Below are 27,689 nucleotides of genomic sequence, written 5' to 3' on the forward strand. Positions count from 1 at the left end.
CGAGGGACATAATCTAGGGAAAACTTCAATTTAACATGAAAAAATATTTGGAGACAGAAAAACATATTGTTATTTAACAAAAATGCCTAAGTTGTACTTCATGAAAATAACATCCAGTTTCATGTTCAAAATTTATTTGTTTATTTTGAGCTATTTTTATACTATTTCAAACAATATTTCTGGCAAAGGTGACTCCATATGCATTATTTAGCATGAGGAACAGTATTGCTAAACATTTTAGTAATATTCATTAGTATACTAGTTACGGCCTGGCTCCCCTAGCCGTATTGCACCAACACTTGCAGACTTGTCATACGAAGCATTCTTTCTGAAATAATAAATCAGCCAGTCTAGTTTCATCCTTCAACCAGTGCAGTGCTGAAGTCAATTATCCGAACCTCCCCACGGGCCGGGAAGCAGCCAACATGGCCCGCTTCCCGGGAACCCCGTACATAACTGGCGCAGTCGGTCGTCTCGGTGGATTACCGAGACTTAAGGTAAGTAATTATTAAGTTTTAGTACAATAAATGTAGAGCAAAAAGTCTGGTTCACCAGCAATTTCCTGTGTCGATATTGCGAAATCGTAGTCGACACAGGCTATAAGTGTTTAGCATAGGGCAAAATTAGATTTTGCAATAAATTTAGGACAAAAAGTCTGGTTAACCAGCAATTTCCTGTGTCGATATTGCGAAATCGTAGTCGACACAGGCTATAAGGTTTTAGTATAGGGCAAAATTAGATTTTGCCGTAAATTTAAGTGAAGAAAAAAAAACCCCCCGCGTATGAACGAAGACGATATGTGGATGATACGATGGTCAGCAGAAAATGCTTTGAAACGGTCGTCACCGCGTAGGAAAGAAGACGATATTTGAACGATACGATGGTCAGCAGAAAATGCTTTGACATGGTCGTCGCGCTGACGCGATTGCAACGAAATATCCAAAACCAAAAGAGTTCTATAAAAATTAAAAATTAAAAATTAAAAATTAAAAATTAAAAATTAAAAATTAAAAATTAAAAATTAAAAATTAAAAATTAAAAATTAAAAATTAAAAATTAAAAATTAAAAATTAAAAATTAAAAATTAAAAATTAAAAATTAAAAATTAAAAATTAAAAATTAAAAATTAAAAATTAAAAATTAAAAATTAAAAATTAAAAATTAAAAATTAAAAATTAAAAATTAAAAATTAAAAATTAAAAATTAAAAATTAAAAATTAAAAATTAAAAATTAAAAATTAAAAATTAAAAATTAAAAATTAAAAATTAAAAATTAAAAATTAAAAATTAAAAATTAAAAATTAAAAATTAAAAATTAAAAATTAAAAATTAAAAATTAAAAATTAAAAATTAAAAATTAAAAATTAAAAATTAAAAATTAAAAATTAAAAATTAAAAATTAAAAATTAAAAATTAAAAATTAAAAATTAAAAATTAAAAATTAAAAATTAAAAATTAAAAATTAATTTTTTTTTAAAAAACTTTAAAAATTGAGACGTTGTGTAATTTTATTGTAATCCATTATTACATGGAAATACAAAGGGTACAAGTGAATTGTAATCGAGGATTACGTAATCTTAGATTACATTCAATATAAATATATTTTTTTTTCATGTTTGTAATTCAGTATTACAAACTTGGAAATTTGTAATTTGAAATTACGAACTAGCTTGACAATTTTTCACCATTGTGTTTTCACATTACTTTTAAAATTCCCTAACCCAAAAAAAAAAGAAAAAAAAATGGACGGGCAATTGTTACAAAGCATGATGTATTTTTTTTTTCCTGAAATTAATTCTGTTTTCATCAAACTATCCGAGGTCGATTCGCACAATATTATCATATGGTCGTGTTGCTCAATTGGAGCCCCAATTTGAAGATTTTCATTGGCATTTTTGTTAAACATTTTATTTACTAAATGTAAGCTATTTACTTTACTTTCATCCGCCTTTTACTTTTACAATAAGTATCAAATACACAAAAACAGCATCATGACTACCATAACGCTGAAAGAGAAAATGCACCTTTGTTTGACGATGGAGGAGTCGTTGTATTGGCATTTTCTGTGTAACATTTTGTGTACTTGTTGTAAGTTGTCTATCTCTACTGTTATCTGTCTTTTACTTTCACTATAAACATCGAATATTAACCAATACTTTTTGATCCATAGAGAATCAGGATGATAATCACGAGCCGAAACCGAGGACTGGCAGGCAAACAGCATCGAAAAAAAAAAAAATCAATAGCATCTTCATTCCTTCTTTTATTTGATATTTCTAACGCTTTTTACTTTTAGACTTCCACCATATTCACTCAACACCCGCTTGGTAACCACGTCTAGGGAAAGCAGCAGACGTGCAAAACAACCAGGCTAATTTCTCCCCAATGAACCTAACCAGCGTTGGAGAGGTAGTAATGGATATGAAGAATGAGTTGTAATTGTAAAATTCGTAATCATTGTGGCGTTAACGAAAAGAACAAAAAAAAAAAAAAAAAGGGTTTTATGCCGTGATTGAGGAGAGAGCAGACATAGCTCAACCTCAACCCAAGTGCTTTTGTCCCTTCCAAAAGCCTTAGCCTGCAAAAATTCTGATGGATGCTACTAAGAAACTGTACACCGAATATCGCTGTTAGAATTAAGTTTGGTAGGACAAGTTAGCAAGAAATCGTTTAAATCAAACCAGAAAATTCTCATAATTCTTATGAGCCTGAGCCGCATCAACCAAATGCTAGGAATGTGATATCCTTGATACGTCAGGAATCCTTCCTGTTGCCATCCCGGGGCTCCAGACAACTAGATTTGTGAGGCCCTCGACACGTCAGGACTCCGTCTAGCCTGGAACAGTCATTGGGAATGTGATGTCCTCGATACGTCAGGCATCCGCCCTTGGACGAACTCCGCAGCAACTCGAGCACATCAGTGGAACTCAGAGAAAAAAAAAAAACTAAAACAGTTTTTTAAAGTCGAATCGAGACGATTCGAGTCTAACGATGGGGTAGTTACGGCCTGGCTCCCCTAGCCGTATTGCACCAACACTTGCAGACTTGTCATACGAAGCATTCTTTCTGAAATAATAAATCAGCCAGTCTAGTTTCATCCTTCAACCAGTGCAGTGCTGAAGTCAATTATCCGAACCTCCCCACGGGCCGGGAAGCAGCCAACATGGCCCGCTTCCCGGGAACCCCGTACATAACTTACTTATTAAAACAGTGGGGTGTGCGTCTTACCCCGCCTGGCCGTCTTACCCCCAGCTCCCCTAAATAGCCCCAAACATTATTGTTTCAGAGCAGTTAATTTGGCCTGAAATACAATATTTTATTTTGAAAATTAAATTTAGCCTGTTTGGTTAAAAACAGTCCTTTTTATTTTAAATTCAATTTCGAAACTTATTGAACTTGAACTTGAAAAAGCTTAGATCAATTTCGAGATTGCTTATAAAAGGGGAAAATATACATCTGTGCTGAAAATATCACAAAGGACTCGAGTCATCTTCATTTTAAAATGTCAAAATTTTAATAGAAAAGTGTATGGTACAATGTTATATGATCATAAATAAATATTTTGAAAATTTGGTTATGTTGAAAGCTGATTGAAATTCACAGCCAAAATAACATGACAATTTTCGAGACTGGAAGAAGTTTGACTTAAACTTCATTCTGCTGCGGTCAAAACTTTTAAAATGTATTTACTTTGAAAAGCTCTACTAGGTCAATTGAAGCTTTTTGCCACTTGGGATAAAATTGAATTTAGTATTAATTATTATTTTCAAAAAACATTGTTTTAGAAATATTCAAACAGTTCGCTTTGATTCTCTCTCTATCACTCCTCTCTTTTTCATCGACTATGCGCTCTCACCGCTGAGTCTCTCAATCTCTGGAAGCGGGAATGAGAGAGAAAAGGAGAATGTAAAACGCGAGTGTGTAAACACAAAAACGTGTTCGGCTTTGTTCGGCGTTGAGAATATCAATACGGAAAGAAGAGCAGCTATATTTGAGGTGAGTTTTCAAACTTGATAATTGTATTCACTGAGAAATGATAGTTTGATATTTTTAACAATGCTTTGAGGAGTTGATTACATTACTGAGCAACAATTCAAGCGTAAAATTTCTCGTAAAAAAATATATCTATGAAGAAAAATATTTTTTTAAACAAACAAAATTTTGAACTTCGTCTTTAAACTTGATTGTCATGGTTGACGCAACCAGTAAAACGCTTGAAGTTTTACGTTTAATGCGTGTTGTTCGAAATATTGATCAGAAGTAGAGCATGAGCATGAGCATGAGCATGAGAGACCAGTTCGAAATATTGACCAGAAGTAGAAATATAAATATTAGAGTGTAACAAAAATGACTTCTTTGCAGGCATTCAAGGGTTTGTTCCGGTGGGCATACTAAGCCAAATACCAAAATATTAGCTTGGTTGGACGTAACAGGAGCTGGTGATTTGCACTTGAATTTTAAATGGAATTTAACCCGTAAAAAAAGATTTTTCCAAAAATGTCACTTGGCCACTGAAGCGTTTATTTTCAACTTTATTGGCGTGTAGGCCAGATCCTTGCGCATCTTTTGGTAAAAAAGAAAAAAAAGAAAGACCGAACCACGTAGCCTAGTGGTAACGCTCCCGCTTAGTAAGCGGTAGATCGGGGTTCAAATTCCGGCTCGGACCAACACAACTGGTGATCGTTTCCCTTCTGGATTCGATTGCTTAGTAAAGGGAAGGTAGTGTATCGTCACAAACTGGACCTTATCACGACACCTTAGGAAGGCGACCTATGGAATTTTAGCATTAACCTTAACATGTTATCTTTAAGTTGAGAATGAAATTGCCACTGAATCCGCTTTGTAAATGCCGGCCCCGATACTCTTCAAGGGTGTTCCCCTCAGGAACTGGGAAAGATTTACTTTTTTTTCTGAAAAATCCCGGATTGTCTACTTACCTCAGGTTATTGAACAGTCTAGCTCCGATGTATTCAACATACCAACGTTTTCGAACGTAGATCAGTCAGGACGGTGATATTAATTAAAATTAAACCACTCACAGAAACGTGCAGACTTCTACTCATTTATTTGAGAAAACCCAATATCCAACAAACACCCACCTCACTTGCCCCCCGAACAAAGGTCAAAAGTTAACAAGCTGCTCGGTTTGGCACTCCACTCCGAGAACACGGCGACCCGTAGTGCATCCCACTGCTCCCGGTACGGGCGGGATCGGTTCTTGACGTCAACGTACCGCAAAGTGTCCATGTCAGCTCCGGAACCTGGCGCCGCCTTCCAAACCGCTGCAAACGTGGCAAATAATTCAATTTTCGATATCTTGAGCCGGGCTGCCGGAGTGGCAAGCATCTTCTTGGTAACGCCCTGCCGGCGGCCACCAATTTCCACCTCCAGCGCGTTCCTGAAGTAACTCCCAGAAGACGTCGATGGTTTTGATGTTTGCCGAGTCCAAGGAGATGTCGCCGTCGAGTGGTCCAAGGGGAGTTGAGAAATTGAAAGAAAATGGGAAAAATAATTATCCAGCATTAATTAGAAGGAAAAAGCGAGTTGTGAAGAGCACAATTTTACATTGCAGCGCGGAGAGGTGAGATTGCAGTGGGAAAGTGCCACCAGGTATACGTAGGGAGTCCGAGGTCAGAGCAGGTGCGGGACAGAAAATAATTATGCTCATCTTCCTTTGGCAGTGGCGGTTGAATCAAGAAAATTAAGACCGCAAAATTGGAAAAGGACTCAACTCGTAGTCTGTTGCCTGTTGGTGTGGTTGATGTTTTATATGAATTGCGTCTCGTTGAGGAGAGTTGGTGCAAACTGAATGGTAGATGAGCACCCTCAGATAAGAAGTTCTCATTATATAAGTTTGTGAAATAAATCATCCAGGGGGGAGGGCTTTTGTGAGATTATGACGCAATCTTTTAAGTTTTTTTTATACTAATGAAAACTTGTAATTTTATCATCCCAAGCATTTGATAGTAGAGCAAAGGAAAGAGGCTAATATTATGTTAGCATTGCTGATTTTATTGAACACATCCAAACCAAACATTGCTGCAAAGCGATGCAATCTCAAGATGATGACATTAAAATTAAGCTCTTCTAGAATGCAATGTTGAGGGGAAACATACCCTTTCTCGGCCCATTTCTGTTATCGGCTTAAGATAATTTGTCTTTCAGATTTTCGTTATTTTCCAAAAAAAAAACTCGATTTAATGGTACACAGCAACCAAGGAAGTTGCTGTCTTCTTATTTCAAAATTTTAGAACTTACGGACTTAATCCTGAAATTACTTGTTTGTAAAAATTGACATATTTTGTTGTAATTCTTTATAGAAATATGTAGTAGCTTAAGTTGAAGCCGTTGATCATTTTCGAAGAAAGTTGATCATCACTCTAAAATGCTCTGTATTGAATTCAATTTAACGAATTTATTCACCAAAATGAATCAGCATGTGCCGGTTGTTGCCTTCTTGAAGCCACAGAAAGAATGTTTGGTCTAAATCAAACGTGTTTCAAAATTTATATAATTTTGTGGAACAATCATTGCCGTCCAAGTTGGCAATCATTGATTAATTACGATTTCCATAACTTTACAAGGAATGGGATAATCGTTACCAAAAATAAATCAGCGTGTGTAGGGTACTATTCTAAACAACTTGTAGAAGGAATTTTGTCAAAATATTGTCAGGGAATCGAAATTTATATCATCGAACGAAAACTCATGACGATGAATGAAAAAATATATCGATAGTTCCCGTAGTTTTGAAGATAAAAAAAAAATGTGTGTGCCAAAAATCTGAGTGCAGAAGCACCGTTAAAAAAAAATATATCAACTTTTGATGATAAAAAGTCATTAAAAAAAAATCAGAATTGTTTTCCGTGTACCTATTTTTTCCGAAAAATCTAAATCATAACCTACAACTTTGCCGAAGACACTAAATCGATCAGAAAATATTTTCACAAGATACAGAATTAAATATATTTGCATACCAATTTTGTAGGACCAGTCCCCAAAATTATATGGGACTTGCATGGAAAAATATTTTTTTCAAAATGACTCTAAAGTATCATCAGAATAAAAAAATAAAATCTAAAAATAACATAAAAAATGCGAAATCGTAGAGAACTACTCTGTTTGATTTTCTGTTATCCGTTTTATCACAGCAACACATCCGTGGAACTCTGAACAAATTTCTGTTCAAAAAGTGTGACGAGAAATCAGTTCATTAGTGTTCTACGATAAATTTGTCCTGGATGATTTCTCAGCACACTACGATCTCAGAAAAGAAAATGTATACCAGTTAGACTGACATTCGTAGCAACGAATCAAAACAAACAAGCTCATCACGATTTGCATCTTTTTATCAACTAAAAATTGAGTGAAATGGTGTTTCCGTTAAACTGGCCATCCCGCGCAATGTTAAGCGTTTTGCGTAACATCTTCCATAAACAACTATCCCAACAAGATTACAAATTGAAAGTTGAAAAAATTTGGCCTGGTGACATCAACTAAGATAACGGAAGTGATCACTTGGGAACCCATTAAAATTGTATCGTTGAACCATTTAAAAAAAAAAAATAACTAACCTACCTTTTAAGCGTAATGTTTATTTCAGTTCAACTTATGTTTTCTTGGTACAAGAATCATAAAAATAAATCTCGTAAAAGATCCAACTATCCCCAACAACCGGAAAACAATCCATTCAGCTGGCACTTCCCCGGTTCTCGATCAAGCAATGATCACACAAAACATTTTCTATTCAGATTATATATTTTTTAATGGAAATCCGTTCCTTTAAGGACGCAATGGAATATGAACGAAAATGGTTTCTGAAGATGGACGGAAATTTGTAAACATTTGAAAATTGTTTTTTGCTTGGCCAGCTACGATTTTGTTTTCTTTCATGTGTATAACAGTTTATTCCAGTTTCTTTCAGTCAAGGGGTTCTAAAGTTGTGTTTCGAGTTATTTGCTCATGCTGGAGAAAAAATCGTGCTGTTGATCAACCCCTCGGTTAAATCTATTATAAAATCTGTTATAAAAGTTGGAGCTCTCCACCGCTAGAGGCAGCACTGTATAAATCCCTCTTTTTGAATCTCAAGTTCTACCGATGTGACAGCAACCAGGTTGAACCAAGTTGAAATCAAACATTAAGTGGCCATATCTCGAAACTTATACACTATACAGTACTTTTCGATTGCAAATTCGATTTAACATTAAAAACTGTATTCAGTGAGATGGCTCTCTATTGCTCAAAAGCTGTGGGTTTTCCCCCCTGAAACCTTTCAAAACATTTCAGAAATAAAAAATGCGGATTTTTGGAAATTGTATTTTTGTTTAAATGTTAATTTGGATAGTCCTCATCAATACCTACAACTTTGCTGAAGATACCTAAACGATCAGAAAATTACTTCAAAAGATGATACAGATTTTCAAATATTTACGTACCATTTTGCCAAAATTGTACGAAAACTTGTATGGGCAAACCAATGATTCAAAATGGCTACTTAAGTCAAAGGGAAGGCCTCCACAAAATTTGAGCCAAACCAAAAATACAACAACAAAATGCACAAAATCGGCCGATATCGTAAAGAATTCCTCTCCTACATGTTTGTCAGAGGATTTAACCGCTAAAGTTTGGTTCACTAATTCATTCGCGTAATACCTCAACAAATATCAACTATCGGGCCAAAATTACTACTTCTAAGTAGAAAATTGATCCGAGATGTCTGTAAAAAAACGAAATAAAGAAATTTTAGTGAAGTTAACCGTAAATTTCACGAAAAAAATCATTTACTGAAATTTTTTTCTGGGTCGTGTTTAACCTCCTATCACTTTCGTGGATAAGAGAAGTTCACTAGCTTAATTTTAAATTCTTAGGTAGTTCCAACTCTGCATGGTACAAACCAATATATAAATTTCGAATCTTCATTATTCTATTGAAAAATTATTTAAACAAATCAAAGCAATGATTTCCAAAGAAAAAATATTTTATTTACATCATCAAAAAAAATTGGGCACTTTACGACACATTTAGAATTTCAAAATGTTTATCACCTGCTTTACTGTAAATTTTCCGAGGAATCAAAAAATACTTGACCTCACTTATAAATATTTTCTATGCATTAATCAAGTAATTGCACCCCGAGGTGAAAGCATTCATTATTCTGCACGGATAAAACCGTGGTCGTAGAAGCTGCATGAACGGACCCTTCCTCCCCCGCAGGTCACTGGACCTGCATAAATAAGGTTAAGAAAAGGGAAATAAGAAAATCATTCGCCCGCAATCAGGCAGCAAATAAAGCGTATAATCTAATTGGAGACTGCGATAATTATTATGCGCTTTTTGCTCAGCTCAGTCAACCTCCCTCGGAACGCCAAAAGCGGAGTTCCACCCACGGGGGAAGGAAACCTCGATGGCTGACGGCGATACTGCAAACCGGGCACTTCTTGTGGAACTAATGGACCCTCTGGCCACGGTTGAGTGACTGACGAAGTGAAAGTTCAACACGTTGGGCGAGGGGTTGTTTGGAAAATGCTGCACGAGTTAGGTCGGTAGAAACGTTTGCAAAGGTACCCTCTTCTGGAGGTTGATCCTGGAGGTACATTTTCGTACCACCAAGCAGCTCAGAGCAATTCAATTTGTTTGATTGTGCTTACATCGCAACGAGCTATAGGAAATTTGGCGAGCGTTGTAATTAAATGTGCAGCAAGCTGATGCAGTAATATCCTGCTTCAAATGCAAATTTCTGTCAGGTTCCCAACTGCATTAAATTGATTGATGGTGGGTTCACGCGAAAAGAACATTCAAGTTTGGTCGAAAGGTTTGTCTCAATATTTTATTTTTTAAACATAATAAGGAAATTACCAATTTTTCACAAAAAACGTGAAGAGCTTCTAAAAAAAATACAAATCCTGTTACTCAGGAAAACATTTTCTTCCGATTTGGTGTCTTTAGCAAAGTTGTAAGTTTCGCTCCCAAAAAAATTCGCCATTATTTAATTTATTTAAAAAAAATTAAAAGAAAATTCTGAAATTGTATACATTTACAATTTTTATGTATTTGGATGAAAAACGTTACTTAATCCACCTTTAGGTGTTTGGTGCCTTCTAGTGCGTCCATCCCGGGAATTCCCGGGACAAAAATCCCGGGAATTTTCCAAAACCGGGAATTCCCGAATCCCGGGATATTTCATATTTTGTCCCGGGAATTCCCGAAATTGAAAACATATCAAATTTTGGTCTAGAAATTCAGATTTGATTGTGGAAATTAGTAATCGATAAGCATTTTAAAGCATTAAAATTTGTATTCGGCATATAACAGCATTAATTTGGCAGGGAAAATTGTTCGAATTTTTGTTTACAGATCCGCAAAATGTTTTGCGCCTTAGATATTTTCTACTTATTTAAAAAAAAGACTTATTATTATATTCACGTATATTTATGACTTAAAACTTGAAAAAAGCATAATATTTTAAAAATTATTTCCAAATTCTAAAATCTCCTGTATCTATTCAGACTGCAGTCCCGATTATTCCCAGTTGGTAGTTGGTTGGTAGTGACCTAAAGATAATTTTTAAAAAAGTCAAAGTAGTTATGTCACAGACATAACCGGAATGGCGTAGACTACGTAAAGTTTAGATGTGTGCGTTTGGTGAGAATCAAATCGGGTAGCAAATTGTTTAACTTTCGACACTTTCGAAAAAATGAAATTGTTCGAAATTTTCAATAAGGTTAAAAAGATTAATAAACTTTTAGCATTTCTGGGCATGAATCAATACATAATTATCGATTTTGAAGGTAAACGAGAGCATTGGATGAATTTTTGCAAGAATGCTAAGAGCAGAATGGGGGGGAGGGCAGAGAGGTTGGGGGCGAGAGCAGCCTCAGAAAGCTGTGCATTCCGTTGCCCCCGAAGACCAAAATTTGTTACTGAAATTTAAATTGAAATTATTGCAGCTCACTTCCTCGTCCCCGATGGAACGAGGGATGAGGGCAACTCTTTCAATAGTTTAGAATTGGACACGATGAACTCTTTCAGAAGCACTCGCCGCGAATGCGACGAGCTAGTTGGATGTCCTGATTGTTTCACAACCACGGCTTGACCCACGAGAGACTTTTCGGCGGAAGGCAGCAGGCGCGCGCCTCATCTTGTTGATGCCTCGTCCCGGGTGGGACGAGGGACGGGGAGTGAGGCAACTCCGAACCACGGCAACCACGAAAGATCCAAACGGTCCGGCCATCGAGAGGCAACTGGCTGACGGTGACGACGAGAAGGCGATGCGCGCTTCTTTTCCAGTTCTGGTCCCTCTCTCTCCTGCTGCTGCTCTGGGCTGAGCTTTGCTGCTGCTGCTGCCGGTCCGACGTCTGAGACGTGAATGATAGAATGGGCTGAGCGCGCGTTCTTATATATGATTTCGGTCCGCTACTTCCCCTCCTTTTTCGCGACCGACACTCGGTTGCGTTGCTCGGATGATTTTCCCCTCAAAATAGGTACTTGACATTCCCGTCCGTGAGTGGGAAGCGCTCATTTTGCTTGCAAAACCTCTGCATTTTGAAAACATTTTAAAACATTCAATTGTTTCAACAGTTAAATTATTTTGCCAACAATGAAAGTTTTATAGCAAATTGCTGAATAATTTTCGAATCGAATGGAACCAAAATCGTGCCGATTCGATTTGAGGGAAGGTAGATATAAGCGATTGACGGATGACGCAATATTCCAGGGCCTTCGGCCCGGGTTTTTTGGAATGACACCCCAGTACCTTCGACAAAGACGTAAGTCTACGTCAATATGTTTTTACATACAAAACATAAAATTCTAAACTTATCCAAAGTGTTACATTGTCTGGTATAATTTTATTTCTTGTTGTTTTAGGCACTTTCAATGAAATTGTATAAGCTTTTGTAGTAAATAAAAAAATAAAAGAAATATATTCAAAATTCTGGTTTTGAGGTAATTCTATGATTTAAGCTAGAAAAACGTAACAAATATAATGAAAACATAGATTTTATGACTGCTGCAAAAATTTCCCGGGATCCCGGGAATTCCCGGGATTCAAAAAATATTTTTCCCGTTTCCCGGGAAATTCAAAACCCGGGAAAATTGGACGCCCTAGTGCCTTCCTCTCATTTATAGGATGATTCGAACCACCCCCCTAACGTGAGCGCCGCACCTAAATGGTCCTGATAAAAATAAGTTATGAATAAAAAAATAAACAAACTACCTACAGACTTTTTGTCTAGAATATATCTAGAGTTTTTTTTGAAAAGGACCAATAAACTATTGTCTTTCATATGTTTATAGGACCTAATCAAAAAAAACTCCAGATATAGACATCGCCTTTGAAGAAAATGGCATCCCTCTACACGGCTTTTTCTGGCGATCAGACCCGGCCATTTGAGGTTTGAAATCACAATTTTTTGTAGTCGTTTTAATAGCTTTTTTATCATAACTTTTAAATGGCTAAATGAAACTGAACAATTTCAATACCAAGCTGTAGGACCTGAAAGTGAACCGATTGAACCACATCCGGACAAAATTCGTTCAGCCAAAGCCGAGAAAATCAAGTGCATTTTTTTGATCAACATCCCCGCACAGACATTTGCTCAGAATTTGATTCTGAGTCGATAAGTATAAATGAAGGTGGGTCTAGGCGGTCAAATCAAAACGTTCATTTCCAAGTGATTTTATAGCCTTTCCTCAGTGAATAAGGCAAACAGATTTTTTAAATGCATTTTATCATTATTTTTCAAAATATCTATGTACCTATTGAGGGAATTTTTTTTTTTCACGAAAAAAAAGTCTTTGGGGACTGTACACTGGTATTTCATAAAAGATCTAAATGTTGTTAAAGGATTTTAAACATGCAAAACATAATTATAAACGCAGGAAATGCATTTTAAATGGTTTTCAGTTGATTAAACTACTATTTTCATTAAAAATTTTAAGTTTTTTCAAAACAAATGTGTTTGCTCCCTAAATTTGTTGGGCCTACTTTCAAATGGTTTTTAGTTGATCAAACTTCTATTTTCATTAAAATTTTTAAGTTTTTTGAAAAAAAAAACCAATCATTCTAATATTGATTTGTGGCTTTTAAAACATCACAATGATTTTGCATGTTTGTCGAACGAATTTGTGGGGCTGAACCGTACGTCAAAAATGTTCGCCACCTACTTCGAGATATCAACCAATCAGAAGGTAGGTCGAAAATAGGCACATTGAAGGTCACACCCTAGAAGCAAGAAACCCAAAATAGGGACAAAAAATGTTTTAGTTTTCTGGCTTATACAGCGACATAAGGTTTTTTTTATCAAAAAATGTGATTAAGTACAAAAATTTGCATTAAAAATGTAATATAATCTAGACTCACTGACTACGTCAGTGCTAGACTGCCAATAACAGCCTTTGAGAATACATCAAATTAAAAGCGCGCTCTGTTTAGTAGGGCCAAAATAGGGACAAAACCCTAAATATATATTAAAATGTGTCAAGGTCAAAAGCTGAGGTTTTGAAATCTGCACAACCAGAGCCTAACTCAATATGACCCAAAATACACGTGCGACAAGATCACGAAGAAACCTAAATGACATCCAAGACTTACCTCTCCACATCGCTACACCAAACGATTCCTCCCGGCGCCGGTTGAAACTTTCCACCGCCACAAACGGGTCGATTTTTCCTAAACTGAAACATCAACCCGTTGCTGGCGGCCACAATCGTCGGTTTGACCTGTCGGAATGGCTCACGCAGCGCACCCTCCACCACATCCGGATCCCATCGCTTCCATAGCGCCCGCTCGATTGCCTCATTGCAGAAGTCCGTTCCGTCGCAAATGACGACGCTTTCCAGATAGATTGGCCGATCGAGAAGCATCATCAGCAACGATCCCTGCACTCCGAGAATGGCCCAGCGAGCCATTTTGTCGCTACAGGACAGGGATAGGGTGCGGACGCCTTTACCGGGTTTCGTTCGGATTTTGCCTACGTCCTGGGCCATCGCATCCGAGGCTGACGGGGAAAGTAGTTTGCCACCGGTCATTCCTTCAGCGGAAAGTTTGACTCGCTTTGGAGACGGCTCGTCGGATGATCGACTGGTTTCAGAGTAGATGCTTGCATCTCCACATGGACTGTGGGTAGTGAAGAAGTGGAACGATATTCCGGACTTACACGAGAACTTCCTCGATTCAGAGTTGAACTCGAAAATACTCGATCCATTCTTCAAAGCACTCGTCATCTGTTGCATAAGGAAACGCAAAAATCCTCTTCTAGCCATGACTTCCGCATGGCTGTCGTTCAGAATGTCTCCCTTTTCACTAAGTTGATCTGCGCCCAAACACTTTGTTCCGGTGCCAAGCGATACTACTTTGGGGTCACCTGCCTTGGCCGCATCCACCAAGACTATCGCGGACAGAATGCTCCACTCGTACTCTGCTTTCGGCTTTCCAGTCTTTGGCAAACTGTTGAACTTTGCAAGGCAAACTTTCGAGATTAAATTAGCCAACTTTGCATCCATTGTTTCTAGCTTTAGCAAAATAAAAATTATATTTTCGTTCTACTTCTTAAAACCGTACACAGTACACCGACTTAAATAAGCTTTCAGCAAAAATGTATAAGAATGATTTAAAACAAAAAATGCAAACGAAAGGCACCACGTGACGTGTGAGAACAACAACAGATTCGTTTCTAAACGACCGGGGTCGGATCCCAGGCGTACTTCTTCGCGCCGCTGCTTTTCCTCAGCTCGTCCAGCAGGCTCATGTCCTCCTTGGGGATCTCAAAGTCGAGCGCAATGTTCTCTTCAATACGCGCCTGCGAACTCGCTTTCGGCAGGATGCCCACGTCCTGTTGGGCGGCCCAACGGAGCAGAATCTGGGCCGGAGAACGACCTAGGCGAGAGGCGATGTCGGCCACCGTAGGGTGTTCCCGCAGCTGGGTACTGCCGGAGGTTCCCAGGGAGGAGTACGCCTGCAGGAAGATTCCCTCGGCGCGGCACAGCTCGAGCAGTTCGGGCTGGTAGTGCTGCGGGTGCCACTCAACCTGGAACGGGATAGGAACAAAAATAACAGATTTAAAAACAACAACAAAATAAAATCATTTTAAAGTCATGGCTAGTGTACGCTGGTAAGAATTTAAATTCTTAAGTAAATAAAAAATAAATGCGTGGACCATTCAACATTATTCAAATAATCTCTTTAAATTTAAAATCGCTTTCATAACATAACCAAGAGAAAAAATTGTCTACATTTAAAACGTTTGTATACATTTTTGTGTATTTATCTCAAACACTTGGTTATTTTAGTCATATCAAATACAAGTAAGGCCCAATGCTTGAAAAGGGATCTGTCACTGAATGGGACTGCTCGATATTTGAAAGAACTTTCTGTCAGCGATCATTTCCGAAAACGAAATTTGATCGCTGTCACGCAGTAACTATCATGATCGTCATTGCTTGGCGACGGTCGGTGAACGTAAACAAAAAGACGAAACGAACGAAAAATGATAACTACTCAAGCAGCCGCCCTAACGAGACAACGTGCTCTTTCTCTTTCTCTCGTTTTTCGTCTCGCTCTTCCGTGTGTTTGCTGCCTAATGACAGAAGTCATTTGAATGCGATCACGGGAGAGATGATCGGAATCTCGGTAGAATGTCAAACGACCGTTCTCTGAGCGAATTTTTTTCTAGATGGAAGTCAATAACTGTGTGAGTGGCTTTGCGTAGCACTCATTCCTTTGTGTGTGAAACGAATGAAAGTAGAATGTAAAAATCAGGTTGTCGTGGTGAAGACGATTGGAGTGTTCTGTCAGCTATCACCAAAAAAGTCGAAATTTCGCAAGCCCTGCGTAGCACTCATTCGTTTGTGTGTGAAACGAACGAAAGTAGAATATAAACGATTTGAGTGTTCTGTCACCTATCACAAACAATGTCGAAATTTTGTAATCAATAAGCTGAGTGCTGAATAGTGGTTCGCAAAGCGGTCTCAATTTTGAACTGTCAAAGTGGAACCAATTTACTGTTCGCTAAAAGTTGCAAGTATTGTAATCGATCATTAAATATAAATCGTTATTTTTTAAAAGAAAGAATGAAAAGTGGATGGCGTTGAAGCTTTAAGAAATTTAAGTCAACAAATAATCTGAAGATAAAAGTCGAGACAGGCTTTTTTGAGTAATTGGGTCCGTAAGTTTGACATTTTTGGAATAAGAAGACAACAACTTCCATGGTTGTTGTGCACACTTAAAGGGAAGCATATACACTAGTAGGTCTCCAGAGTCCCGTTCAAGGGCGGAGATTATCCATACACCACATTGAGGGAAAAACAGTCGGCCTTTCTAGTTTTTAAATTAATTTGCACGTGAGTCTGAGGACATTCAAGTTTATGCTTCCCCCTGAATTGAGAATGTGTAGTAACTTTTTTTTCATTTTCAGTCTGCTTGTGTTATTTCCAGTTGTTCCCTCCTCCATTGTACCTCAATCGAGTCTATTCGGTCTATTCGTTAAGTTCAACAACCCCTCCCTCTCCCCATCAAATCGGTTCATTCATCTACCTGATTCACAGCCGGTAGCACCCCGTCCTTGCACTCGGCCAGCAGCTCCCGGATGTGGCGCACCGTGTAGTTGGACACCCCGATCGAGCGACACTTGCCCTCGCGGTGCATCCTGGCCAGCACGTTCCACGTGCACCGACGGTACTTGACATTGTCCGGATGGGACACCTGGAGCCCTGCAAACAACGGATTCTTCTCTGAGCCAGGATTCTCAAGTGACGTATTTTTGCGTTTTACACTCGTTTTCTACACTTTTAAAAGTAGAAGTCTAAGACCACGCCCCGTACGACCGGACTTACCGCTAACGCCGGGCCAGTGGATGAGGTAAAGGTCAATGTATTCCGTTTGTAAGTTGGCCAATGACTTCAGCACGAGCTCCTCCACAAAGTGCTCGCCCTGGTTGAGCTGGGGGACTGGTGGAAAAGGGAAGAGCATGTGGTTTAAGCTTGATTTGGGAAGAAGGGTCAACGCCGTCACTTACTGATCTTGGACGTAATGAAAATGTCCTCCCGCTTGAGGTTGTACTTTGGAAGCAACGTCTTCAGGGCGGTTCCGATGTCCGCCTCGTTACGATAGCACACGGCGGTGTCTACGGTTGGCGAGAAAGCAAACGAAAAAGAAGGGCAAGTTGGTTTCATTAAGTCTGTGCGCGATGAGGAAAGCCGCTTGGCCGCGGCGACCTCTGCGAAGAGTTACCCACCAATGTGTCGATAGCCTGCCTTCAATGCGTAATCCAACAAGTCGTAGATCAACTGGCTGCCGCGGATTTGGTAGGTACCAACTGTAAATGCAGGTAAATGACTCGCATTTGAATGTTATTCAAATTCAACGACTAACAGTGATATATGGTAGATCGATGGAGAGAGTTCTAGCCAACCCAGAATGGTTTGTATACAAGGCCACACACTGTGAAATCGAAATCGATTTACATGCAGCTGAATGAATAAGTAATTTCTCCTTTGTATTTCGTAATTAAGCCCAGAACCTCCAGAATGTTTGTGGTTTTAAGGCCCACGAGAGCATGCATGAATCCATCCCTTGTTACCTAATCCAACCGAACCGCACAAGTCCTGCCAATCCCAAATCATTGCCGGTACTTACATCCAATCAATGGAATACTGAATCCTGTGTTGAGCTTAATCGCCTTGTTCATCATTGCACACCGTTTCTATACACAGCACACGCGGACCAAGGAACCACTCGACGAAGGGTCAAAACCTTACAATTCACTCTGGTTAAGGAACGTGCGCGCGGAGGGTGACCGGGAACCCGTGTGTTCAATCGGCGGAAAACAAACGTAAACTGATACCGAATCGATTCGGAACTGTCACGATATAGAGAAGAACTTGGGCAGAACGGTGTCGGGCGATGACTAGAAGTCAACACACATGTAATGCAACAGGTTTCAACCGATGTCACACATACAAAACGAATTTTAGTTAGGACGGGAACCAGGGAAAAAGAGAGAATTATAATCATGGACATTTGGCTAGGAAAAGAGAACATAGAATGGAAGTTGGTGGTTTGAAATGGCCGTTAGAAGTGAGATGAGAGGCAATTGCTACAAATTTGCTTCAGAGACATTGGACCGATTCTTCGGCTCCTTTTAAAAAAAATCCCAGGTTTTTTCATCGTTTTGGCTGTAGTGGCAAAACAAAAGAAGAAACCCCCCAATGTTATTACAAATTTGGAAAGATAATTAATATTCCTACAAACAAATGTTATGTAGAATAAACCATATAGTACCTGTGCTTCCCCTATAATCAAAATGTAGCGTGACGGGACAACATCGTAAAACTGGACTTTTAAAAGGCACACCAAAACAATCGCTACAGTTTTGCCAGTTTGATTTTTTTTTTAAACTTTTGCTCTTCTACACATTATCACAAATTGAAAAACGAATCTTTTGCTCCTTGAACTGAACGAATTGGTTGAAATTTGAGTTTTTGCCAGCCATTTCTTTGCGTGACGGGACAACGAAAGGAGCAGATTTATGAAAAAACTCCTCTCCCGTTCAATGGTTTGTAGACCATATTTGGTCAATATTTTTGGCTTTTAAGGTAAGAAAACGCATTTATAGGATATTTCAATCATTGAATCATAATAAAAATTAAATCTTTCATTTAAAAAATCACATTGAAAATTTAAAAAAGTGACATTTTGGTGTAGCTTCGCTGAGAATCGGTCATTAATGATTTGACCAATATTTGCTAATGGTACGTTCGTTTGATGGCTAGTTCCACACTGAGTGCCGCACTCAGAGCTGTCAAAGTGTTTCTTTGAAGAAACTCGCGCTAGTTCCGCACGAGTTTCGCCACCATCTTGGAACTGAATCTCTAGTGCCGCACTCGATATTTTTTCAGTTTCATGTGAGTTCCACGAACACTGACAAATGACGTTCGATTGAACCAAAACTGGCACCGACGAGTGCCGCACCGGCTCTTCAAACGAACGTACCATAAGATGGATCAACCTGTCAAAAAAGGTGCGGCCTGGTTAACAAGTGATTATGTTACTCATGACCAATTTGACAAACAACTTTGCACAAAGCTCTTAACGTTTACAGTCCAGACTTAATCATCCGAAGTTTCGATTATCCAAAGTTCGATTGTCCGAAGGTTTGTATGGGACGCCATATGTTTTCTTGTATTTATTTTTATTTTCTTGCTTTCAACATCGAATTAGGATTCTGCGCCCTCATTTCGACCAACTTTAATGGTTGATTACTTTTAAAATTATCGAATGCATTTTCTCAATATGTTGCCACCGCAATGTTGGATTTAAAATTTCTTAATCACTTTAGCGTATTTTAGAGGTCATGTCATACTTTAGTTCTACAAAACAAAATAAGACAACGAAAAAAAACCCGGTTTTCCCAGCGGAACCTTCCTTGAAGGCACTGGCCACTCTAAGTTATGTAACTGTCGAAATAGCAATTTTCATGTCCAGTATCAAAAAACCAAAAAATAATGATACCTACCCATAATCTAGCGCGACAAAAAAAACTGCCCTGATGTATTCCTACCGTTTGTCACTTCCATACCGATCGCTAGTGAACACTCTCTCTTTGCTCTCCCTCTCACTCCAATCGGGTAGTACAGCTAATGGTTCAGAGAGACCGATTTCGTTGAGTCGCTCGAAACTGACTGAAAAAAGTTTGCGATCGGCTTTGCTTTCATCATTTAAGAAATTGCTAAAAATCAATTATATCAATAATATTTTGCAATTTTGTTGTTAACAGAACATTTGGCAGCAATTTCCACCATACCAAGTTCTAATTGACTGCAAACTGTTATAGTGCAGGCCAAGTGAGCGCCGCGCTAGTATTTTTTCTGAAAATCTGGGCAATTAAATTAAAGCAGACTATAGATTATTTTTCCTTTTCTCAGAACAATTGAAATCTTGGTGATTAGAAATATTTTATCAAAATAATAGAAGAGAAAGGAAAAGAAAGCTAGAAAAACATTCTAAAAATTTTCAATTTTAGCATTAAATTGTACAACTAGCCAGTTTCCTTTTTAGTAAATAAACTAATTCGATGCAAACATTTCAAAAAGCAGCATGTACACACCATCCATTTTGAGAAAAACGTATTTAAATGTTGAGCATCCATTTTCAATGCTTTTATTGATACTGGATCATCCAAATTCAATAAAACATTATTTCCGTAATTTTATTTGAGAAAAACAAACATAACTTCTTTTGAAATCACCAACGTCGATATCACCCTGCTGTCATTGAAGGAGGCGCTTTGTTATGATTCGTTTTTCTTCACCGAATGTACATGGCGCTTTTTTCGTGTTGCTTTTTTTTCGTCACGAGGTTCATGTAGTCTTTTATTTGACAGGATGACAGGGCTATATAAACAGGGACTGCTGATGGCAGAGATTTTGTTTATGTTACTTTATTTAAAATCATGATTAAACAGACTTTACTGAAGTAACGTTTGCTCATTTTTGGTGGAGAGGTAGCTTATTAGGAGAACTTTCAGAATATGCAATAACCCAGAAAGTGTCAAAATGTACATGATGCCTTTTGAAATGTTACCGTCGAATTGTCTGATCTTGTGAAAAATTACCTTCATGTGACAAGCACTGCAGAAATACGACGCAGTTTCTCTAAAAAAAAATACAGTACACGTTCGGTAATTTGGCGTTTAGCTGGTCGTAGCCAGAGGGGTCGGTGGATGCAAAAAGCTAGTTGAATAAATTAAAAAAAAAAATTTTTAATATGAGGCTCGGAATCGTTCTATCGAACGATCATAATATCATATTCCCCATTGAAATTTCCTTGGCAAAGTTTTTGTGACGAACACCAAAACGAGTTATTCTCGGAATACTTGATTTGGCATCAATTAATGGCAATACATGTTATCTAAAGTCACCTATAACAACCTGTTGCTGGTCCCATTGCTAAGCAAAACCGGCTACCCCATACCCACCCAAACAAACACCTGTTGAGTTCGGAGTTTGCAACTCACTTTAGCGACGGTTGCTACGCAACTCCCAAGCCCCATACAAACCATGCTTCATCAAACAAATAAATTTCAACAACGCTGCCTCGTTAGAAAATCCACGATTTTCAAAAATCCGTAAACAATGAGCGACCCAAAGCCAAAATCACCCCGCAAGCGTCGCTCACGTGGCCGCCACCGCCGCCGGCAGTCCTTCCAACCGAAAGCCGCCAAAAGCGTCCAACCTAGCCCGGCCCGCGTAGTCGAACCTGACGACATCGCCCCAGAACCGGATCCCCTAGAGGTTGCTTCCACGCCACACCGCGCCAAGCTCCAGCTTAATCCGGATTACGTCCAGGAAGAGCTGGAAATCCAAAACTCGCTGGAGCGGTTCGCACTGGACGAGAAAGCGGGCAAGCTGGACGAGTACGACCGAGAGGTGCTGTTCTTCGTGGACGCCGTGCCGGAAGTGTTTTACGATGCTTTGGGAAATGGTGCGGCGGAAAGGTCTCCCTCGATTCCGTCGGAGGCGAACGATCCGGACTCGCCGGGTCATTTGGCGTCTTCGTACATTCAAACAGATGGCAATCAGGTGATTGAGCGGTATCGGCTGGAGAAGATGGTGTTTGAGGATGGGAATTTGTTGTATGTTCCTGGGAAGGAGCTTCCCGAAGGTAGAGGGATGCTCGAGGAAGTGACTGTCAATTCGGATGGAGGGAGTGCTGGGGCAGGCAGTTTGGTTCCGGTGAAACCGGATTTGGATGGAGCGAACAAGTCGCGAATGATCAATCGGCTGATCGAGGAGGAGCAGGAAGAGTGGTTCGATGCTTGTGGAGATCTGGTGAACTTGCAGAACTTCATCACGGACAAACGGGTGAAGGGAGTCTGCGGTAAGAAGTTTACCCCGTTCTTCGTGGAACCGATTCCAATGTCGCAAACAACCGAGCAACTTCCGATGGAGCGAACGGTCAAGATTCTGATTGGAAAGCTGCGCTTCGAGAATCATCCCTCGTTTGACGAAGTGGTCAAGCTGAGGTTGAAGCTGGAGCAGCTCTACAAGCAGTACTACACGAATCGCAAGTTGAAGGTCGTGTCGGTACTGCAGAAAAAGTTGGCCGATCTTCGGCGTGTGACGGTGGATGAAGCGGAGCAATCTTTTTCATACAAAATCCAACGACGCGAGCTGCGTAAGCTTGCTTACAAGGAAGCGAAAGCCGAACGACAGCTGGAGAAGCAGATCGTGGAGATTTGGAAAGAGCTGAAAGACAAAAAGTCCGACCAAGGGCTCAAAATGACCATAACGAGCGAAGAGGTGTCCGACGTCGAAGAGGATCGCGCCCGCTGGAACGAACGGTACACGGTCGAGCTGGAGGAAACGCTCGAGGAGGAGCATGAACTTTATGCAAAAGAGAAGCAAGACTACAAGCTGTACCTGCGCGATCTGGAGCAGCACGCGGACGAGTCCAAGCTAGTGCAGAAGCCTCGCAAGCCGGATCTGTCCCGATTGCGGCAGGAATTTAAGAAAACCTTCGAGGAATCGTTTCGTGGACCGGGAGAAGCTATTGTGGATCTGACGCTGCAGAAGGACCCTCAAAGCAGCTACGAATCGAACCTGCGGAAGGATTTGCGCTTTAAGATCAAGTTCTTCATCGACGGCAATCATGTTGCGTCGACGAAGGCTCGCCAGTTCCAGAGCGATTCGCTGGTGGACTTTAACACGTCGTTCTCGATCAAGCTGACGACGAAGATTCCGGAATCGATGAAGATCGAGCTGTACGAGAAGAACCGGTTGAAGAAGCTGAAGTTGACGGAGGTGTTTGTACCGTTGCCGAATTCTTCGGAGCTGTTTGATGATGTGGAGAGTGTGCAGTACGAGTTTACTTCCGGGAAGTTGATCAAGCAGAACGAGTTCCGGAATGGAAAGGTTGACTTGAGGGTGGGTTGGTTGGAGCAAGCAGGGTCGGACTTTCCAAGTCCGTCGACGAGGAGGAACATTCCGAAGAGGATTCAGCTTTCGAAGGAGCTGATCGAGAAGTGGCTGGAGGAGCAGTTGCTGGATCCAACCGATTCCGATGCGGAGATGTTGATGAAAGCGTTGGAGCAGAATGAAGAGGCAGACTCGGATGACGAGAAGGATGATCTGCAGGAGAAGGACGAAGCGTTCGTGTTCAACGAGGATTTGCTGGCGTTTTGCTCGGAAGACGAGATCAACAACAACGAACGGCTGAACATGCTGAGTCAGCGCTTCCAGAACAACTTGAAGTACAAAGATCTGAAGTTTATACCGCAAGTCGAGCGGGAGATCGAGGTGCCGGACGAGCTGAAGATCATCGACGAAACGCTCGGCACGGATCCGATCGATCTGCAGCGCCATCGCGGCAAGAAGTACCTCAAGAAGGTGTACGACACCATAACCAACCACTGCAACGTGATCAACCAGGACAAGATCGACGATAACCTGCTGATTGGGGATCAGATCCCCACGTTCGGCTCGTTGAGTCTGGCGTTTCTTGAGATCTTTGGCCCTCGGAGACCGCTGAAACCGTCGCGAAGATCGCCGATGAGCCGCGCCTCGATCCGGGTGTCAGATGTGAACCAGTTCAAGATAATCGTGACGGTGGTGCGGGCGTTTGGGATTCCGATGCGCTCGGAGGATCATCAGGTCGCGTCGTCGGCTGGACGGCGGAATAGCAACCTTTCGTCGACAAAGTTTTGTAAGTAGCTTCTTCACAACACGGAAAGAGAATTTTCGTGAATTTGACGGAAAATTTGTTTAAAGTCTGAAAAAAAATATTTTTTAGCTAAAAATTCTAAAAAATAATCCTTGGTTCACCAATTCAAACAAACAAACAACAATCCAACAAAAATATTAGTAAATTTTACTAATTTACCATTCGGACATGTGCTGTCAATTCTAAAATTCTAAAATTCTAAAATTCTAAAATTCTAAAATTCTAAAATTCTAAAATTCTAAAATTCTAAAATTCTAAAATTCTAAAATTCTAAAATTCTAAAATTCTAAAATTCTAAAATTCTAAAATTCTAAAATTCTGAAATTCTAAAATTCTAAAATTCTAAAATTCTAAAATTCCAAAATTCTAAAATTCTAAAATTCTAAAATTCTAAAATTCTAAAATTCTAAAATTCTAAAATTCTAAAATTCTAAAATTCTAAAATTCTAAAATTCTAAAATTCTAAAATTCTAAAATTCTAAAATTCTAAAGTTCTAAAATTCTAAAATTCTAAAATAAAAAATTCTAAAATACTAATACATAAAATTCCAAAAAATATTATAAATGCGTAAATTACTTAAAAAACATAAAATACTTCAGATATTTTTAATACTAACAGTAAAAAAAAACTTAAAATACTTAGAATAATTAAAATACTTAAAATACTTAAAATACTTAAAATACTTCATGTATTCAAAATACTTAAAATACTCAAAATATATAAAATACTTAAAATGCTTAAAATACTACTTATAATATAACTCATAATACTTGAAATATTAAAAGTATTACCGCTTAATCACAAATGTCAAAGCGGCCAGCCCTACTGTGTAAAGTTAACCGCAGCTTCGATTCGTTGAAATTCGAGATTCCTCAAACCAACTAAGCAACTCTTTTTCAGCTTTCCGTGCCTCCAACGTTCGACCGTACATTACGATCTCGATCAAGGACAAGGTTCTCCGGACGTCCACGGCCGACGGAACAAATCCGACGTGGAACGAGCAGCTGGCGATTTCGTTGGACGCCTCGAGCGATCAGATCCGCCGGTATCTCAGTATCGATCTGTACGACGAGTTCATGGAGGATCTTTTGGAAGACGATCGAGCGCGACCGACGGAGGTTTACCAGCGCATTTCGAGCAAGTGGCTGGGACAGTTCCGGATTCCGATCAGCACCATCTATCTGAATCAAAGGGTGGGATTTTTTTTTCTTTAGTGGAATTTGAGTATTAACTGATTGTTCTTTGCTAAGATTGAAGGAACCTTCGAGATCAAAACACCCCCGATCCTGTTTGGTTACACGCGATCTACCACCGGAACGGAAGCCCCCGAGTACACCTCGATGCTGATCGGTTCCAGCCTGCCGGATATGCGGGAGCTAACGCACATCTCCCTGTTCATCAGTCTGGAACCGAACGTCGAAATACCCACCTTCGACACGAACGGGCTGGAATGCATCGAGCTGGAGCAAACCAAGGCGCGGATCTACCTCTGGTTCGAGGAGTACCGGAACGAGTTTCCGCAGCGTGCCCGGCTTCCGCTGGTGACGCTGCTCAGCGGAAAGCGGGTTTGCATCACGCGACTGCTCGGCCCGGTCAACGTGCCGTTCGTGCTGGACGAAACCGTCGAGCGGATGATCCGGCGGTACGTCGCGTTGGTTCCGGTGTACTACAACACGGACGCGTGCTCGCAGCTATCGGGCGTTTGGTTGACCAATAAGGTAAAGATCGCGTTTATTTTAGAAGGCTTAGTAAGAAGATTGTGTCTGATTCCCGCAGGAAATCCTCCACATGATGTGCGCTTCCCCGAAGGACTTGGGCGTGCTGCTGACCTGCTTCTACCTCAGCCTGGAGTACGACGCGTATCTCGTTCTGGGGCATAGTCTGCTGACCGGCGACAGCACCTTTGTCCTGTTGCGCGAGGGCGCCGAATTCTACATCGTCGATCCGACCAGCGGCAAACGGTACCAGGCCACCGACACGTACTGCCCGCTGAGTCGGATTTATTTCATCGTTAACCAGCAGAACGTGTGGGGCAACATCCAGAGGGAGAATCGGGTGTTTTTGACCCAGCTTGACGTTCACAAGTCCGGGTTTTGGAGGGCGCTGTTCAACAGGTCGGTGGAAGCTCCCAGCGGGTGTGTTCACGAACCTGCATTTCTGTACAAAAGTGCGCTCGGGGTGCGGGATTTGCAGCGGACGATTGAGCGGAAGATTATCAAGAAAATTGGAACTTGGAGAACGCACCGGAAGACGATCTGGAATCGGTATGCTTTGAAAACTCGTTATTAAAAAAAATCTGACAAATTTCGTCTGTTTTAGGTATATCAGCGACCAACTCCGTTACGCCCTATCGGCCCTAGAAGTGGACGCCTGTCTGGAGGCCAACACCGACCGCCACATGGACGTGTTCAACCAGCTCTTCATCTCGTACAGAATCAACGGATTTCCAATCAACCTCCCGTACACGAACCTATCAACTTTAGTAGCGCAAGTCCGCAGCACCGGAATCCACCTAAACTCGGAACAAAAGGTCGAATTCGCCCTCGGCGTCTACATTAAGGACTACCCCGCCAACATCTACTCCGTTTGGATATTTCTGGTTTCGCTTGTCCCAAAAATCTAAACACAGGGAACCTGTCATCGCGGAATAACCGTAACTTCATTGCCGTTTAAATAAATACAGAACTTTTATTGCCTTCAGCAACTAACCTTTCAGTTCTCCGCAGGCCACGATCGTTATTTTCTGGTTCACTTTGCCACTTTTGGAGCCGCACCGTTCCATCTTGCGGACGACGTCCGCGCCGCTGATTACATTTCCAAACACGACGTGTTTGCTGTCCAGCCAGTCGGTTCTGAAATAACAAAATATTTTTATGACATTTAAAACAATCTAAAAAGCGCTCAGCAAAGCCTACTTCTCCGTGCAAATGAAAAACTGCGACCCGTTCGTGTTCGGTCCGGAGTTGGCCATCGACAGCACCCCAAAGCCGGTGTGCTTCAGCGTAAAATTCTCGTCCGCAAACTTCTTCCCGTAGATCGACTTCCCCCCGGTTCCATTGTGCGCCGTAAAGTCCCCGCCCTGGCACATAAACTCCGGAATGACTCGATGAAAGATCGATCCCTTAAACCCGAAGCCCTGCTCCCCGGTGCACAGCGCCCGAAAATTTTCCGCCGTCTTCGGCACAATGTCCGCCCTCAGCACCATAATGATCCGCCCAACGTCATTCGTCCCAATCCGAACGTCAAAGAACACCTGTGGATTCCGCTTCTTCTCTTCCGGCGCCTTCGCTTCCTTTGGCTGAACCTCCTCCCCCGTCGTCACCCCATCACCTTCCCCTCCGCCACCACCACCCTCCCCATTGGCCAGCGTGGCCCCCGCGTGCTGCTGCAGCCACGAATCCTCCGACCAAACCGGCTTATTGCTGCCCTCCTTAATCCGCTGCGGTTTCGCCACATTCACCCGAACCGTCCGCCCGCACAGCTCCGAGTCGTTCATGTTGTCCACGGCGGCGGCCGCATCCTCGGCGTTCTCAAACTCGATGAATGCGAAGCCCCGGTGCTTTTGCGACTCGTAATCCACCGGCATCTGGATGTCCACCAGGTCGCCGAACGGGATGAACGCGTCGTTTATCAGCTTTTCGGTCACCTCGTCCGAGAGGCCACCCACGTACACGGTGCGTTTGTCGTTGGCCATCACTGTTGAAGGCGCGAAATCCGGAACATCCGTGAAAATAAAACGTCGGTGGAACTGACGAACGTTGCTTGTTGGTAAACAATCGGGAAACTTGCTGGAAGGCACACCTTCTTCAAAAATGTTGATACAACTTTAAATAGATCGAGGGGTCTCCGGATGGTCAACTGGAATTGCGTTGGTTGTAATTCATGTTTTTATTTTCTTTACACGAACTTTTAAAAGCTTCCCGGTCACAAAATATTCTAGCAACATTTCTGGAGTTTTTTTTTTAAAAAAAA

General features: G+C 40.6%; 3 protein-coding genes and 1 long non-coding RNA gene across 5 annotated transcripts; 2 read left to right on the forward strand and 2 right to left on the reverse strand.

Annotated features, from left to right (window-relative positions):
• The first annotated feature begins 256 nt into the window (after positions 1–256).
• Positions 257–3,105, forward strand: LOC120424371 (uncharacterized). Its single transcript, XR_005606372.2, has 2 exons — positions 257–497; positions 2,171–3,105. It is a non-coding gene; the product is annotated as an uncharacterized LOC120424371 (long non-coding RNA).
• A 1,941-nt stretch (positions 3,106–5,046) lies between these two features.
• On the reverse strand, positions 5,047–14,512 carry LOC120424364 (tRNA-specific adenosine deaminase 1). Its single transcript, XM_039588459.2, has 2 exons — positions 13,592–14,512; positions 5,047–5,398 (listed from the first exon to the last, which is right to left on the reverse strand). The coding sequence occupies exons 1-2, from the start codon at positions 14,500–14,502 to the stop codon at positions 5,101–5,103; spliced, it is 1,209 nt and encodes a 402-aa protein (XP_039444393.1). The 5' UTR covers positions 14,503–14,512; the 3' UTR covers positions 5,047–5,100.
• Positions 14,498–27,479, reverse strand: LOC120424362 (peptidyl-prolyl cis-trans isomerase E). 2 transcript variants are annotated; one of them, XM_039588457.2, is made up of 7 exons: positions 26,633–27,475; positions 26,427–26,569; positions 17,232–17,312; positions 17,013–17,120; positions 16,831–16,944; positions 16,532–16,707; positions 14,498–15,026 (listed from the first exon to the last, which is right to left on the reverse strand). In XM_039588457.2, the coding sequence occupies exons 1-7, from the start codon at positions 27,409–27,411 to the stop codon at positions 14,673–14,675; spliced, it is 1,755 nt and encodes a 584-aa protein (XP_039444391.1). In that variant the 5' UTR covers positions 27,412–27,475; the 3' UTR covers positions 14,498–14,672. The 2 variants fall into 2 exon arrangements, with proteins under 2 accessions (XP_039444391.1, XP_039444392.1); XM_039588458.2 differs by lacking the exons at positions 14,498–15,026; positions 16,532–16,707; positions 16,831–16,944; positions 17,013–17,120; positions 17,232–17,312 and adding an exon at positions 20,597–20,727 and having other exon boundaries at positions 26,633–27,479.
• LOC120424365 (coiled-coil and C2 domain-containing protein 2A) lies at positions 20,803–26,417 on the forward strand. Its single transcript, XM_039588460.2, has 5 exons — positions 20,803–23,698; positions 24,618–24,910; positions 24,968–25,435; positions 25,494–25,981; positions 26,037–26,417. The coding sequence occupies exons 1-5, from the start codon at positions 21,130–21,132 to the stop codon at positions 26,338–26,340; spliced, it is 4,122 nt and encodes a 1,373-aa protein (XP_039444394.1). The 5' UTR covers positions 20,803–21,129; the 3' UTR covers positions 26,341–26,417.
• Positions 27,480–27,689: the final 210 nt, after the last annotated feature.

The sequence above is a fragment of the Culex pipiens genome, chromosome 2 (assembly GCF_016801865.2).
Source record: "Culex pipiens pallens isolate TS chromosome 2, TS_CPP_V2, whole genome shotgun sequence".
Classification (NCBI taxonomy): domain Eukaryota; kingdom Metazoa; phylum Arthropoda; class Insecta; order Diptera; family Culicidae; genus Culex; species Culex pipiens.